The sequence below is a fragment of the Hevea brasiliensis genome, chromosome 12 (genome assembly GCF_030052815.1).
Source record: "Hevea brasiliensis isolate MT/VB/25A 57/8 chromosome 12, ASM3005281v1, whole genome shotgun sequence".
Taxonomy (NCBI): domain Eukaryota; kingdom Viridiplantae; phylum Streptophyta; class Magnoliopsida; order Malpighiales; family Euphorbiaceae; genus Hevea; species Hevea brasiliensis.
Genome location: NC_079504.1, coordinates 7,599,068 through 7,615,614, shown reverse-complemented (window position 1 = coordinate 7,615,614; position 16,547 = coordinate 7,599,068). Strand labels below are relative to the sequence as shown.

Below are 16,547 nucleotides of genomic sequence, written 5' to 3'. Positions count from 1 at the left end.
GCGTCCATAGTTATCTGCTATGCCACTACAATGCTGTAGATTTTACACATAGGTCAGGTTTCAATCTATTGTTTTTGGTTTACCAAAATTTAACTTAGAACAATTTTTATTTTGTAATTAATTTCAGTAAACTTATTAATTAATTATTTTTTAGGCTCGATAATTTATATATAAAAAATATTGTTTATAAAAATATTTTATTATAATATTAAATTAATAATATATATATTTATATTATACATATATAAATATTTTTATTTTTTAATAAAAATATTAAAATTTAAAAAGTAAAAATTTTTATATGAAAAGAAAAATATATATTTTTAATTTCTTATTTTTATTTTAATTAAAATTTATTTTTTAAGTTAATTATGAAAAATATAATAAATAATTTTAAAATATATTTTAAAATAATCTAAATAAAAAATTATGAATCTAGGCCACGTTTAAATTTGGTTTACAAACAGGATTAATGTTGAAACAACGGACAGCAGCTGTGCCGTCTATTCGAAACAGACGTGTTGACAATTGACACATAGGACATGATTGTGAGCAGGAAGCAGCCGATTGCAATGAGGTACAAGGAGAACGACATATGAAAAGGAAGGAGAGAGTTCCAACCAGATGGACAGTGACACGAGTGGAAATTACATAAAAGTGCCTCAATGCCCCATCATTATCCATATTTCCCTCCAACACGTTCGCCCTGAAATATCATATGCTAATTACATTAATATTTAAATGAAAAATTATTGCACACTTTTTTTTTAATATAATTAATTATTTAATTTATTTATTTTTAAAAATATATTATTTAAATTCTATTTATTTTATAAAAAATAAGTTATATCATTTTAATAAAAATATTTTCTATCATTTAGTTATTATGTTAAATTAATGATATATATTTAGATAATGTATATATAAATATTTTAATATTTTAATAAGGTTATCAGATTTAAATATTAGAGAATAACTTTCTCTTAAGAGAAAGTCATTTCTTAAAAGATATTTAATTTTTATTTTAATTATAAAAATATTTTTTATTAAATTATTTTTTTAAAATTGCAAATGTTAAAAATATATAAAAATATTTTTATATTTTTTATGAAATAAATGAAGCCTTAGTATGTTAAACTATTAAGTAATTTTTTCAATTTTTTACATTATTCAACTAAATTTTGTGTCAATCATACTATTATTTAGTCTTTTTATTTCAATAAAATTAATTAGTTATTCTTTATATTTTAAAAAAAATACTACTATTTAGTTCTTTTATATTAGTTAAACTAATTAATTGATCTTAATATTTTGAAAAATATATTTCTAGATAAAAAAATTATAATTTTTTATATGTAAAATTAAATTTGAATATGTATATTTTTTAAATTATTCAAACATTTTCATTTTAATCTTTGGGCTTTACTTGTGTGTTGTCTGTTGGGAAACAATGTTTGATCAAATATTGGTTGATTTAGATTTCCAAGTTAATCCAGAAAAAATTGATTTTCAATAGAAAAAAACATAAAAATGATGGTTGGAAAATTAAATGAAATTATACTTGAACAATTTAAAATATTGTAAATCAGGTTTAGTAAAATTTGAAAAAAATTATACTAATTTAAAATTTTGTATATCAGATTTAGTATTTACATTAAAAAAATTTTATTTTTTATTTAGAAAATTTTTTAAAATATTATATTTTTAGAATGTATGAACCAATTAATTACTTTAATTAAAATAAAAAAATTAAATAATAATATTTTTTAAAATATAAAAATTAATTAATTAATTAATAATTAATATAAAAAAAATTAAATAATAGTTTGGCCTATTAAAATACAGTATTTTTCAAAATGCTGAATTAAATAGTTAACTTCGGTACAATAATTTTTCTTATTTAAAATTATTATATGTTAATTAAATATATAAATCAAATTATGCCCTCCAATTTAACTAAGAATGCGGATGACGTGTACAGGTGGTAGCCCCGGCCAATTTGGGCAGGCTTTTTGCTTGACCACCGGGTTTCCATTGGAGGAAAATCATTTCTTTCTGATTCTGTAGAAAAAAAAAAAAAAGCCGCACCACCCCCCACACCACCACAGAAAATTTCTTGCAAAACTCTTTCTTCTCTTCTCTCCTCTTTCTATCTTTACGCTTCCTTCTCCTTCTCTTCTATACTTTTCTCTCTGTCTAAACCAGGTACATTGTTCTCAATTCAACTATTTTTAAATCTTCATTTTTTCGTTCCCATGAAATTGAGCTTCAGCGTGATCAATGTGGCCATGGTGGTGCCAGTGCAGGTTCAGAGTTTATTCGGTTAAACTGATCGTCCATTGAGATGTGATTTGTGGATCAAGCGATGACTACCAACAAGAACGCCAACACAGAACCGTCTCTGGTATAATGTGATGCAAAATGATGCCAATTAAATGATATAATCAGTTTTTTTGATGGCTTGGCTGTTATTCTTCAAATTAAATTTCAATGCAACCGTGATTGTATGTGATTTTTTTTTTTGTGATTGATTTTATGCCTGTGGTTTTATTTTGTGTAGGGAGATGGCGGTGCTGCTCAACCTCCTGCTGGACCTCCGCCGCAGGGACAGTCTGAAGATGTTCGTTCCCGGGCTGGGAATTCGGTGATTTCCTTTTTTTTGTTATAAAAAAAAAAATCGATAAGATCCTCATGATCATTGTCATTATCGTTAGGACATTGTCACAATTATTGGTCAGGTTTTTTGTCGTTTGGCATATAATTTTTTTTTCCGCTTTCTCTAAACTAATAATTGAGATGGATCATGCACGGACATTATAATTAATCTTTTTTTAATATATGAAACCACAATTTGATTATAATTGCCGCAATCAAGCTCACCAGTGTCTAAGTAGTGATAATTTATAATTAAATATATGCTTGCGAGTTTATCACTTGATGGTTTCCATTGGTTATTTTTGATGGTGTCCATTGGTTATTTTTAATTTTGATCTACAATCTCTTGTTTTGAAGCTCCTGGTCTTTTTGCAGTCTAATGTATATGATATTTGTTGCAGGTTTTTAAGAGTGGGCCTCTTTTTATATCATCTAAAGGTGTGTTTCAATTCTTGTGTTTTTGTATTTTCTTAGTTCTTACACTTAATGATAAATAGCAAGACACTGTTTGCAAACATGTTAAATGAGCATGTATCAAGTCTTCTAAAAATGGCACAATTCTCGATACTTCCAGAACCAACATATATTTGTTGTTATATATATATATCCTGCTATGTAATTCCATTGGCATAGAAAGAAATTATGGAAAAAGAAAGAAGGTAGAGTTAGAACTTGCTGTTATTTAAACTCGATTTTTGTGTGAATTTTGACAAGATCTTACATTTATGTATTAAGGGTGTCCCTAGTTGAGAAGGCTCTCCATCTGCTTTTCTACAGAGAGGCTGTTTAATGAGTCAAAACTCTTGACTTTAAAATTTAAATTAAACTTTTTTTCTTTTTCTTTTTTTTTTCAAAAGAAGGGGCTAGTTCTTATAGTTCAGTGTAGTATATTAATCAAATTTAACTAAAGTTTAGGTATCTCTATGGGAAATATGGAGTGTGGTTTTCTTGCAATTTACAGAAATTCATATACTTCCTATGGCCTTTCCTGTCTTTTTGATGCTGACTATAGACATCTATGCTGGATGTATTTGTTTGTTCGGATAAAATATGCTCTTGATATTTCAGTTTTAGTGGCTTATCTGAGTTATGTACAACAATCTATGCACACTATTTGAGTTTTGTTGGTATCAATGGTGCCTGTGTATATTATATTGTGAACATTTAAGATGTATCTGTCATTACCTTTATGAGGATCATGGCCTACTCTGAACTCTGAAGTTGTATTCTCTAAACATTTTATGTAGGAATTGGCTGGACATCCTGGAAGAAGCGTTGGTTTATTCTTACGCGAACTTCACTGGTTTTCTTCAGAAGTGATCCAGTAAGTAATTTGCATACAGCAATTATGGGATCTTATTAATTTCCACACATGCATGTCCTATGGATAACAGCATATATTATTGTAATCATGGAAATTTTTTCCCATCCCCCTCTTTCAGCATTCTGGTTTTGTTTTTAGAGTTTTATAAGGTTGACCTACTATATTTGAACTTTCCAGAGTGCTGCTACTCAAAAAGGGAGTGAAGTGAACTTGACTCTTGGTGGTATTGACCTCAACAATTCAGGCAGGTCAGCTTGCTTTTTCAAATTAGTTAATTTCTGTTTTGCTTGTCATAGTGTTTACACAACAGAATTGAGTCTAGTTTACATACTTCATAGTATTTTCTTTGGATGATTTCTAGTGTGGTCGTGAAATCAGACAAAAAACTATTGACTGTTCTCTTTCCTGATGGTCGTGATGGGAGAGCTTTCACTCTTAAGGTGGCTTCTATTTCTTTATTTGTGTCTCTTTTGAGATTGCTTTTGCTGTATTATTGTTCACACAACCAAACAAATAAGCTATGTCGAGTTTTGCATTAAATTCAAATCGTGTCAAAGTCAAGGAAGTCTGAACTCAGTAGTTTCAACTCTGTACTTCATTATATTCCCTTTATGAACTGCTGCTTTGGTGGGAATGACTAGTGAAATCGACTTTGCTTTCAATGCTATGAATAACATTTTAATCAAAGGGGCTTGTGAGGGAAAAGAATTGATGTTAGTTTTGATTGGTCAAAATTTACTGAAGAAATCATCAATCAAGCAAATGTGGTAATGTTAAATTAAAGGCATAAATGAAAATTGGAAGCTTTTTTCCCCACAATTTATTATTGCCTTGCTGAAATTGTGTTATCTACTGTTGATATATGGTGTTTTTGTTTGTCTTGCAGGCTGAAACTTTAGAAGATTTATATGAGTGGAAGACTGCTCTTGAGAATGCTCTGGCACAAGCACCAACTGCTGCTCTTGTGATTGGGCAAAATGGTATCTTCAAGAATGATCAGAATGATGGAACTGATTGTTCTATAGACCATTGTGCAGTAACATGTATGTTGGTTTTTCATTCGTGTTTTGTGATTACCACTTGCCACTGTATATTTTTGTATTTGAGATTCTTGCATGGCTTAAATTTTTTACATAGATGTACTGAGACCTAAGACAATCAGTGCTAATTATTTCAAAAGACCAGATGTTTTACTAGATCAATTTTTAATGCAAAACAAGGAACGACCTTATGCCAATTTTATTAGTATTTTACTTCTTGTGTTCTCCCATGACCATTATATCTTTCTTCAAAATTTTCTTTTCATTTTATTATGATAATTTGTGTCCATCACAGCTGAATTATTGGGCATGCAAAGTTCTTTTAAATTATTAGTTGTAGCATGAGTTCTTTTGTGAAGTTTTGAACTGGGAAACCTTTGTTCTCTTCCATTTTTTGCTTAATTGGGATACTGACACTTTATTTTTCCCCTTGTAGTGAAGGATAAAGTGCCCGTGAAAGCTTTGGTCATTGGCAGACCAGTTTTACTTGCTCTAGAAGATGTTGATGGTTCTCCGTCTTTCCTAGAAAAAGCTCTTAGATTTATCGAAGAGCATGGTAAGTTTTTCTATTCCATGCTTGTTTGTGATACTATTTAGTAGTATTTTAAGATGTGTTTCTAGGACTGAATTACATTCTTGCATATTTCCCCCGCTGAATATGGCTGGATACCTTTTCTTCTTGTGCTTGAGAATGCATGCGTTACCTGAAACAACATAATTGGCAAGTGCTCTGCCCCAAGGTTATGATCCCTTTTTTTTTCGTTTTTTTCCCTTTTATAACATGCAAATGGATGAGACTTTTTTTGAGCAATTTTAGTACTATAGCAAATCCCCCAGCCCAGGTATGTACTTCCTTTTGCCAGCTGATATGGTTTGGGTCCCTAACTCGTCTCTGTGTAGAGTCTATGGGTTGTTTTCTTGTAAAAGAAAAAGTCTCTGGAAGTATTTTTTTTCTCGGTTATCAACTTTCAAGCTGCCTCAGAAATCATGCATGTAATTTGGTAGCTGTGGGTTGAGTTAAAATTGCTTTCTTGACTATTATAGTTTTGAATTCCTTTGAAGAAAATAATAACTTCTTTGTTTTCATATTCATTTTTAGTTTTGATATAAACAAAGAAGGATCTTATAAAGGATCCTGTAATTTCCATTTTCCAAATTCTCTTCAGATTTATTTTACCTTTCAAAGTTTCTTAAGATAAAGCTTTCACGTTGAGGTATTTTCTTCATCTACCAAGATCTCTAGTGAGTCAGGAAACCTCTTCTGCCAATATGGACAGATTTGTTTCTTTTCCCAGTTGTTTGAACCTGATCAATTGAAAAGTAATAAACAGGAGTAAAGGTGGAAGGAATCTTACGGCAAGCTGCAGCTGTTGATGATGTTGAGCATCGAATTCGGGAATATGAACAAGGTTTTTACCAAATTTATTTTGTAATACTTTCTTGTTTGTTTTTAAAAGGCAATTGATGCATGTGGGCAGTAATTTTTCACATTCACATTTTAGACCAATTTAAAGTTTAATGTTCAGATACTGTTTTCTTTGAATTAAAATTTAACAGTAGGTTGCATAATGTTCAGATAGTAATTAATTAGCAAGGCTCTCTGTGTTTATGGAGTAGTATTGCTAGTTACAGAAGGCAGTTGCATGGCTCACATTGGAAATATTTTTAGTTCTGAGTTACCCTTTTATATTTTAAAGGTTTGGGTCATGCTTTATGATTTAGGAAAATCAGAGTTCTCTCCAGAGGAAGATGCACATGTAATTGCTGATTGTGTCAAGGTATTTCCTTTTTTCAGTCACAATGAATCCAGTCTACAGCATTTTATTAAACCATTACTTTCTTATTCAATTTTCTTGCAATCTTCCAGTTTTTCCTCCGTGAGTTGCCATCCTCTCCTGTCCCTGCATCTTGCTGCAATGCACTGCTAGAAGCATTTCGTAAGTCTGTTGTTGAAGTGTGCATTTTATTATCATTGTCTGATATTATGTTGCTTTATCTATTAGCCATGCATGTTATACTTCAATGCAAATTGGAAGTATCACAAGTGCCATTTTAAATCGACAATGTTTATCTTTTTCCTTTTTTCATAGAAATCTTATTGAGTCACAATCCTTAGTTTGAACTCCGCAGTTTTTGGTCTCCAAACATATAGTTCCTCTTACCATTATTTCAATCAGATTTTCAAGATTGGGCAGCATTGTAGTTCTGTTTGTCAGTCAAATTAAATTGAATGTAAGATGATGTTTTTGGTTTTGTGACATAAGAAACTATGTTGAACTATGTAAAGCTCTATTTCCTCTTCTTGAATTATTGTGCCTTTCACATGTAATAATTTCTGTGCATTCAGTTATGTTGTGGTGGGTAAGTGGAACACAAGTTTGTGTAAGTGTTATGCCTGGAAAATCACAATATCTATCCCAGTTCTGTTCTAACTGAATGCTTTTTCATTACCTGCATAGTTGCCTTAATATCCACATATTGATTGTGTTTGTTATACTGGCATAGTTATTCAGTTTCCTTAATAAGTATTCTGTGATTGAATAGAGTATGCTTTTGCACCATTGGCCTTTTATTCTTGTTTTAAAGGAAATGGTTTGCCTGGATGGTATATTTGGCAATAATGGTGATAGCTCATAGTTTAAAGTCTGCCAGAGATTTGATTTGAAATCCATCTTGAGCAAATCGATCATCCTTGATGTTAAAAACAAAAGTTCTTGGATTTGTGACTAAGTTAAAGAATTGGGTCAAAGATTGAATCCTTTCCAATATTATTGTGTTGTTAAATTGGGGTAGTGAGGAACAACACAAGTTATTTGAAAGGAAGGTGATGGAAATTTATGATGATGTACCTTGAGCCTTTGTAATGTAGATGTTATACTGACATTCTTGCTGTGCTGAAGTGGTAAGCTTCTTAAAAAATTCATTGGAAATGAGTCAAGGAAATTTGGTTCTACATTTTATTCTTGTGACATTGTATTTGGCTGTTTTTAGTTGCTTACATATTTTTCAATTCCCCTTATCTCATTATTTGATGACTTTTATTACTATGGTTAGGAAAAGATCGTGGCAATCGAGTTAATGCCATGCGAGTAGCAATATTAGAAACCTTCCCTGAGCCAAATCGTCGCTTATTACAAAGGTAGTTAATGTCTCTTTTTTCTGTATTTATGTGTGTAACATTTCTTCTTGCTTGCAATATCTCTAGTGCACTTGCATTCTTGCACCCAAAGGTTGTCTGTTGTCCCACATTGGTCTGGAATGAGGTGTTTAAGCTATATATAAAACTTGGCCAAACTTTCTCCCCTTGAGCTAGCTTTTGAGTTGGAGTTGAGCCTAGTCTATTTTCTCTACATGGTATCGGAACCTATCTTGCTTCAATGTTGGGCCACCCGCAGATGTGTTTACTTGCAAACTTCAAGTTTCAGATATTCATGCCCAGGCATGAAGGGGGTGTGTTGTCCCACATTGGTTTGGATGAGGTGTTTGAGCTATATACATGACTTGGGCAAACCTTCTCCCCTTAAGCTAGCTTTTGAGGTAGAGTTAAGCCCAGTTCATTTTCTCTACATTTTCAAAGCTTTTGACCAAAAGGATACTAAACTTTAAGATATATGTGTGTGCCTCAAGTCTATGCACATGAAATGGAAGGCAAGATTTGGAAGGGGATGTTTTCTAAGTATGTCAGTTAGCTTTTTTTTTTGTAATTATAATTTTAGAATAGACATAATTTTAGTCATTTGGACTATAAATTTGGATCACATAAACTGTCTCATTCATGTTTGAGATTAGGAATGAATATAAAATTGTGTTAGATTTACCTAATATTTTTTTCCATGAATGATTTCCTTTTCCTATGTCAACATTGATCTCTGCTCAGCCTATGGTGTTTTTTTTTTTTTGTGCGTTCAGAATTTTACTGATGATGCAAACTGTGGCTTCCCACAAAGCTGTGAATCGAATGAGCACTTCAGCTGTTGCTGCTTGTATGGCACCTTTACTTCTTCGTCCCCTTTTAGCTGGCGAGTGTGAAATTGGAAATGATTTTGATATGGGAGGTGATGGTTCCATTCAACTTCTGCAAGCAGCTGCTGCAGCTAACCATGCTCAAGCCATTGTTATAACATTATTGGAGGAGTATGATAAGATATTCAGTGTAAGCTGTAATTCTCTATTTTTATTTTGAATCACTTCTGATATAATTCTATTATCATGTAAAGCATGCTGATGTCAAAATTTGGAAGCTTTTCCTCTCTACTCAGGGTGTTAACTAGGATTACAAAGATCTAGGCATTAACTATGTTTGAATAACTTTTGGAATACTTTGGGGTCTAAAATGAATATGGAGAGACAAGCAGCCATTAGGAGGAGATGGTGAGTTAGGCTCAATAGATTTTTCATTCTTCTCTTTGTATTAATATCATGTAAAGTCAATAACAGTTCTGAAGTCCATTTAGAGATGGAAACTGGTGTTCTTATTGTTGGGATTATAAATCTCACATCGGAAAAGTATAAACATAAAAAGGTAAATACAAGTGGTTATATTGCAACATTGACTTGACTAGTCATTTTGATGTGTAAAGCAATCTAATCATTTATATAAGCCCGAATTAAAATGAATAAAAGTGTAATTTATCCAACACTCTCTCAAATTTAACATGGTATCGGAGCCCGGACTGGATTATGGGTTTCAGCTGCCCATAAGGCTGTATAATTGTGCCTGTATTGGGTTAAAAATATAAACTAATTGTCAAGTGACAACAAGCAAATGAAAATGTAATCCTTTGAGGTTCATTCCAATTCTCTCCCTTTTCTTCTTTCTTTTTAAAAACTCAATATGGTATCAGAACCCGGACTGGGTTGTGGGTTTCAGCCGCCCATAAGGTTGTATAATTAGGCCCGTATTAGGTTAAAAATATAAACTAATTGTCAAGTGACAACCATGTGGTTGCACTTGTGGGGGGGAGTGTTGGGATTATAAATCCCACATCGGAAAAGTATAAATATAAAAAGGTAAATATAAGTGGTTAGATTGCAACATTGACTTGGCTAGTCATTTTGATGTGTAAAGCAATCTAATCACTTATATAAGCTCGAATTAAAATGAATAAAAGTGTAATTTATCCAACACTCTCTCAAATTTAACACTTATCTTTTTAACTAATGTTTTTCAGTTTAGCAGCAATTACCCTTGAATTTTATCCTGACTTGAGGAGAAAAAAACACTAGTATAAACACTTGAAATGATATGGCGACTTTATAGTGCAATAGAATGTGAGGTACAGGCCATTATTGGTGTGCTACAAGTAATTATGACTATATGATAAGATAAATATTTAAATGTCAAAGTTGAAGAATTTGACAATGCTTTCTTTATATTATAGTGTTTATTTCATCTACAAGGTTTTCCTTTATGCTTCTTATGAGTTCATGTAACTTCTTCAGGAAGGCGTCATGTCCCCTGGATTATACTCCGACTCAGAAGAGTGTGAAAGTGAGGATGAGGAGGTAACAGATGATGATGAATCCTATGAAGATGATGAACAGGACGATGTATCACAAGAGTCTGATGCATATTCAGAAGATGATATTGACAATGTATCAACCGGAACTGAGAGTGGTGAATCTGGGGACAATGATATGTCTGAGAATAAGGTCTGTAGGCTTTACTTTCTAGCATAAGTATCTTCATTGTTTATACAATATACACATGAAAATGTGGTTTCTCTAAGCGTTTTGGATTATTAAGACAGCAAAAATGCAGAATACTTACCCTAGCTGCTTCTAAGATGCAGGGTGATGATCATAGCTCTGGTTCTGACTCCCCTCATGTAGATAATGATTGTAGAGTTGAAGAAGAGTTGTCAAATTCAGTTCAAACTTCAGTACCTTCACATCATGATGTAGAAAGGAGTGAGAATATTCTGGGCCAAAATAACAATAATTTGCCAAAACAAAGCATTGAGTCAGGCAAATTGGCAGGAGGATTTCCTGGAGAAACAATTTTGGAAAAAATACAAACGGGTTATCCATCTGCTTTCATTCAAAAATCTGTGAGCATGTCCAATGGAGAGGAGCATAAGTCTTCAACCATTTTGGACCAAATCTCTGTGAGTATATCTATGTCTATAATGTGGTTTGGTGTTTCATTAATGGTCATTTTCTCATTATCAGGAGTTTATAGTACAATGTGATAGCTATTTGTGATCTGAGATTCCTTTTCCCCTCTTTCCTTTCGGACATGAGTTCAGGCAAGGAAGAACCTATCTATGGAATCCATTGATTATGATTTTGATGATGAGTAAGTTTTGCTAATTTCATTTGCACAGTACATTTTTTAATGATCTTATGGGCTTATGTTATGTTGGTGTAGTCATTTTTGCATCCTTCTACCACAAAAATTAAGTAGATGAGCTTTAATTTGTTCAGTTTTTTCATTGAAGGGTAAAAATGAAATGTGTTAAGACATAACTTTTGGTTGGTCTAACTAATGCTTTATGTGATTATGTAAGCATGCATTTGCTTATATGCATGCATGAGAGACAGACAGAGAAATGACCATTATAGAACAATTTTGCATCCTTAAATACCAAGAGGAAGATGTTATATTTTTGTGACATTCATTTTTCTGTTGTTTATCTTGATCATAAAAGAGAAAAAAATATTCCAAGATAAGGGATGATTGATGTACAGGCAAAACATTTTGGGATGTTATTTAGAATGGGACCAAGCCTAGTTTATCACCCCCTTTCCCTGGAGTATTGGTTGGAGTTCTTAACCAGTGCTGTTACTTTTTTTGTCGACTAGTTCTTATGGTAGTATCAGTGAAGATTTGGATAATTCTCCCCTTCTAAAATCCAATGTATCCTTCTCTTTTTGTGCTGACACTATCACCATTCAGTTCTTTTACTTAATTTTCAATATATTTGCAATTTCTTTCATAATTACTTATTGTAGTTAGGTACCCCTCATCTTTGTGGTGTCTAGCTTTGAGTGACTTGACTTTGGATGCTTACATTCCCAGTATCAACAGTTATGCATCTTCTTGTAGGATTTAATGATGCAGCAAATTTAAAACATACACTAAGTTTTTTTTTCTCTTGTTTTAGATTCTTTTTCCTTAAAAAATAGAAATTTTTAGGACTGGTATGACTTTTCTCTAAGTATCATGGACAGCTATTAGTTGGCTCAAAATCCTATTGCATCTAACTTCTTGACTTGAATGTAGAGTTGAAATCCAGAAGCTGGAGGCTACTAAAATTGACTTGCAAAATAGAATTTGTGATGAGGTGCATATTTCTAATGGTGCCTCTTTCTTGTAGTCAATATTGAAGGGTTTTAGGAGTTTTCACAATAATTCACTTTATTTTCCCTTGCAGGTTAAAGATAATGCAGTTTTGCAAGCCAACTTGGAAAAACGAAAGAAGGCATTGCATGAGCGCCGTCTAGCCCTTGAGCAAGATGTATGTTCTGTATGGGAGAATTCACTATCCTTTATGTTGTCGTGTTGGTTTCTCCCTTTTTCCCCATTTTGTCCCTTCCCTATTTCATATGGGTGAGGATGTTTTATTCACCTAGGCAAGCAGAGGTGCATGCTGAAATTTTCAGCTTTTCTTTTTTTCCCCTCTCCCTTTATTTGCCACGGTAGGAAATGTGGGAAGTGAAACAGATTCATTAGATCTACTTCTCATGATAGTGTTAGTGTGAAAGAACTAGGAAGTTACCTCACATGGAAGTAAGAATTTTTATTTAAGTGGGGCCATAAACATCAATGTATGATTTCCATTGCATGCTTTTCATTACTTAGTTTTTCCCTCCTTGAAAATGGCGGTGCAATGGCAAATCCATGTTTTATATTGTGCAAGAAATTAAGTAGAAGAGAAATTCTTTTACCTTTTCAGCATGGACTTGAATTGAAGTTGTATTGATTGAGTTTCAGTAAATAATAGAACCTATTTGTAGACCAAGGGATTTGCGAAAATAGAATCACGTCGTCGTTACTTGATTCCTGGAGACAGATATTGAATGTTGGCTATGATCTGTGTTATCATTGTTCCCTTACGTATTGTTTTTATCCAAGTTCTCATCAGATAAATTATGTGCACTTAGCTGAATATTCTTTTTAATTTTTTCAATAAAATGCTGGTGAGTAAGTGTAATTGTGATTGTAGATGTTAAATGAATGTACAGGTGGCAAGACTACAGGAAGAGCTGCAAAAGGAGAGGGATAAGAGGATGGTTCTGGAAGCAGGACTTAACAAATCTCAGGCACACCAATCTATTCCAGCTATAATTGATGAAAAAGTTAGTTTTACTCTGATAAATGCTAATTATAATGTCTTTTTTATAAAAAAAATGATAATTGTCTTCATCACGCACCAAATTGTCAATTTTGCAATTGTGCTACAGATGAAGGCGGACCTTGAGGAAATAAGTCAAGCAGAGGCTGATGTCTCCAATTTGAAGCAAAAGGTGGATGATCTCAGTGTGCAGCTAAATCAACAGATTGAGCAAAACTATGGCTACACACATGATTCAAGCAATCAGCCAATGCATACTTCAAATCATCAAGCAAAGCGGTATAGTATAGCTTTAAATAGATGATGTGTGATGGGGGGAGAGGGGAAGGATCTTGTTTTTCCTTTGGAAAAACAGAAAAGAACAAGAAGAAACTGCAATGGTGCATATGTGCTTTAACTTATTGTTGCTGTGTTTACTTACAGGAAAGATAAACAGAGAGATACTGAAGGTAATGCTACTTCAAATCTTGGTGGGTCTGCAAACAAGGTAAGCAATTTTGTAAGCTTGCATTTGCTTATATGCATCCATGAGAGAGAGACACAGAGAAGTGACCATTATAGAACAATTTTGAATCCTTAAAACTAGAAGATGTTATATTTGGCTGAAATTCATTTTTCTGTTGTTTTATCTTGGCATAAAAAGATAAGCCTTCAAGACTGACTTTCTTTCTTGCCTTAGCAGTTGGCATTTCTAATACCTCACTAAGAAGCTTTGGAAGAGTAATAGAACACAGATTAAGAGATGACACAACAAACTCTACAATCCTATTGGTTTTATGCTAGGAAGATCAACTACAAATAGAGAAGTCTTTTATGTGGTTTTTTATTGTTGTAGAGAATGCATATGGAAGTCTTGAAAGACATTTTATGGTGGGTTTTGGAATCGAAATGAGTACCCATTAGATACACAAAAGCTCTAAAGGATATGTATGAAAGTGTAATTACTATTATTTAGACAGTCAAGATTGATAAAGATTGTCATTTTACAGTTGGATTGCACAAAGAATTGGCCTTAATTTTCTTGTTGTTTTAGTCATGGATGAATTGACTAAGTACATTTAAGTGGGTCTGCAATGGTGCACAACATTTGCTGATAATAGGTCTTAATAGGCAAAACCCAATATTTGGTTAACACAAAACTAGAGAAAAGCATAATGCCTTCCTTAAGCTATTAGAGAATCCTAATTAATCTGAGCCTGACATTGTTTAAAAGGGTGTCCCCGGTATAAAACACTTCCTGCTCCCCTCCTTTGCAAGGGTCAAGGTTTGAGAGAGGGTCATCTATTATACCCTACCTTCCTTTTGCTTCTTTGCAAAGAAGCAGATTTGTTTAAGCTTGAAAAATAAGTTTGTGGTTGATTTTATTTGATTGACTAATGAACATAAAGAAGTTTCTTAGGAATCTACATCAACCTATTAATTAGCATAGGTTGTCATTGGAAATACACTCTGATGATGTGCATGGGATTAACAGTGATTTTTGGTATGACAGGATACTTGTGCAGACGAATCAACTAATTTAACAAACAAGCCTGCACCTCAAAACCAACAGCCAGATCCAGCACGAAGCAGCAACTCCAGGTCTTCAACCAATTCCAAGAAGTCTAGCTTGAGAAGTGAGGTAAACCATTGTACTTTCTAATTGTGTTGGGAAAACGGAAAGCCCTATGGGAAAATCAGATTGTTGCCTTGGTGGGTTGAATGCATGATATGTGTGTGTGTAAGATTGATTTCTGAAACTTCTGGCATACAAAATTTTCTCTCAGAGCCATTAAAGTAATTGCTTACTTCGAGTAGCCAAGTTGGCCTGAAAGAAATTCACAAGTTTCATTGGAATTATTAGTTCTATGTATACTCATGCTACTTACCACAACTGTGCACAACAGGGGGTGAATTCTACAACTTTTGCACTGACAAAGTTGACAACCCGACTCAATTTTCTGAAGGAGCGGCGTAGCCAGCTTACTAGTGAACTCCAAAATATGGATAAAGGCCGAGCTTCAGGTCATGCAACTACAACTAATAAAGTTAGAGGATCAGAGGTCCGTCAATCATCCCAAATCCCCGACAAGAGCCAAGGTTCAGAAATTCATTCTGTTCAAAATCCAGAAAATGATAGAGGATCAGAGAGCTCTCATTGCCTTCTAAACGTAGATAAAGGACTGGGGACAGAAGGTCAATCACATAAAAATTCTGAAAAATCTCGAAGATCGGATAATCACCTAGATGGAGGGAAATCTTCGGAAAGTCAACATCCCCAAGATTCGGAGAAAGGAAAATCTGAAGGCCATGGATCTCATAATTCTGGCAAAGTTAAAGGATTGGGAGGCCAACCTCAGGCGACTCCAAGAACCAACTCCAGATGATGCTAAATGATTATCATTTTTGTGCACAAACTAGCATTGTTTATGTCCTTCCTCGGCAATTTGTGTGAGATGGATCATACACTTGGTAAATGGAGATAGCAATGCATCAAGGTGCTTGATGCCTACAATGAAGAAGTTGCTCAAAGTCCGGACACATCCCATAAGCCCTAGATGTACATATCAACCATTTCCTTGAAGTAAGTTGAGTTGTACAAGTTGAATGGCTTGGAAGTTAAAAGTTAGTTGCTGATATTTTACTGGTTTAGAGCCAAAGCAGGAGTTCGAAGCATCCTTTGTATAAATGCAATTTTTAATGTAATTAGAGTTGCTCGGCCAGTGTGCTCTTACAGGACCTGGAATCAAGCCTTCACCTACCGTCTTGAGGGTTTAATTCAGATACATCGATTATCCTAGAGATCATTTTGATTAGATGATTTTCATTACCCAGTTTCTGCAATTTTTAGCAAAATCATTAAGTTTATTCTTCTTCAATCTCCCATTTTTTTCTCCAAGTCGTAGGAGAACAGACATCATGGGATGATGGAACTCACTGTCGTCTCCCATAAAGAACCAAACTGGCAAACTTTTTTTTTTTTTCCTATCATAGGCCGATTACCAAAGCGTCCGGGCCCAGACTCCCACGTGCTCGCCGCAGGTTCCACAGTTCATAACACAAGACTCCCAAAGAGACTGAACAATTCTTCTATGACGAGAGGAACCGCTCAAAGAGCCTGAGGTGACAATTAGACCTGACCATGGTTAGGTTCAAAATCAGAAGCAGATCGAAATTAGATCAATTTAAATAATATCAAACAGATAAAATGAGTATTTGACTTAGATTATGAATGAAATGAGTTTAAATTGA

The 16,547-nt window shown here is 33.4% G+C and overlaps 1 protein-coding gene across 4 annotated transcripts; it reads left to right on the top strand.

Moving 5' to 3' along the window:
* Nucleotides 1-2,047: 2,047 nt before the first annotated feature.
* LOC110641993 (rho GTPase-activating protein REN1) lies at nucleotides 2,048-16,139 on the top strand. 4 transcript variants are annotated; one of them, XM_058130991.1, is made up of 24 exons: nucleotides 2,048-2,205; nucleotides 2,307-2,404; nucleotides 2,561-2,620; nucleotides 3,057-3,093; nucleotides 3,903-3,979; nucleotides 4,157-4,227; nucleotides 4,341-4,419; nucleotides 4,866-5,022; nucleotides 5,456-5,575; nucleotides 6,351-6,428; nucleotides 6,742-6,797; nucleotides 6,887-6,956; nucleotides 8,074-8,158; nucleotides 8,929-9,172; nucleotides 10,462-10,671; nucleotides 10,806-11,126; nucleotides 11,268-11,317; nucleotides 12,245-12,305; nucleotides 12,396-12,479; nucleotides 13,207-13,320; nucleotides 13,426-13,595; nucleotides 13,740-13,803; nucleotides 14,809-14,937; nucleotides 15,203-16,139. In XM_058130991.1, the coding sequence occupies exons 2-24, from the start codon at nucleotides 2,366-2,368 to the stop codon at nucleotides 15,680-15,682; spliced, it is 2,856 nt and encodes a 951-aa protein (XP_057986974.1). In that variant the 5' UTR covers nucleotides 2,048-2,205; nucleotides 2,307-2,365; the 3' UTR covers nucleotides 15,683-16,139. The 4 variants fall into 4 exon arrangements, with proteins under 4 accessions (XP_057986974.1, XP_057986973.1, XP_057986971.1 ...); XM_058130990.1 differs by having other exon boundaries at nucleotides 2,561-2,644; nucleotides 10,812-11,126; XM_058130988.1 differs by having other exon boundaries at nucleotides 2,561-2,644.
* The last annotated feature ends 408 nt before the right edge of the window (nucleotides 16,140-16,547 follow it).

Excerpts from the sequence above, each read along its gene's own strand:
- LOC110641993 (XM_058130988.1), top strand. The coding sequence starts at position 2,366 with ATGACTACCAACAAGAACGCCAACACAGAACCGTCTCTG. Across the intron at positions 6,798-6,886 it reads TAATTGCTGATTGTGTCAAG|TTTTTCCTCCGTGAGTTGCC; the intron begins GTATTTCCTTTT and ends GCAATCTTCCAG. Across the intron at positions 11,127-11,267 it reads CCATTTTGGACCAAATCTCT|GCAAGGAAGAACCTATCTAT; the intron begins GTGAGTATATCT and ends ACATGAGTTCAG.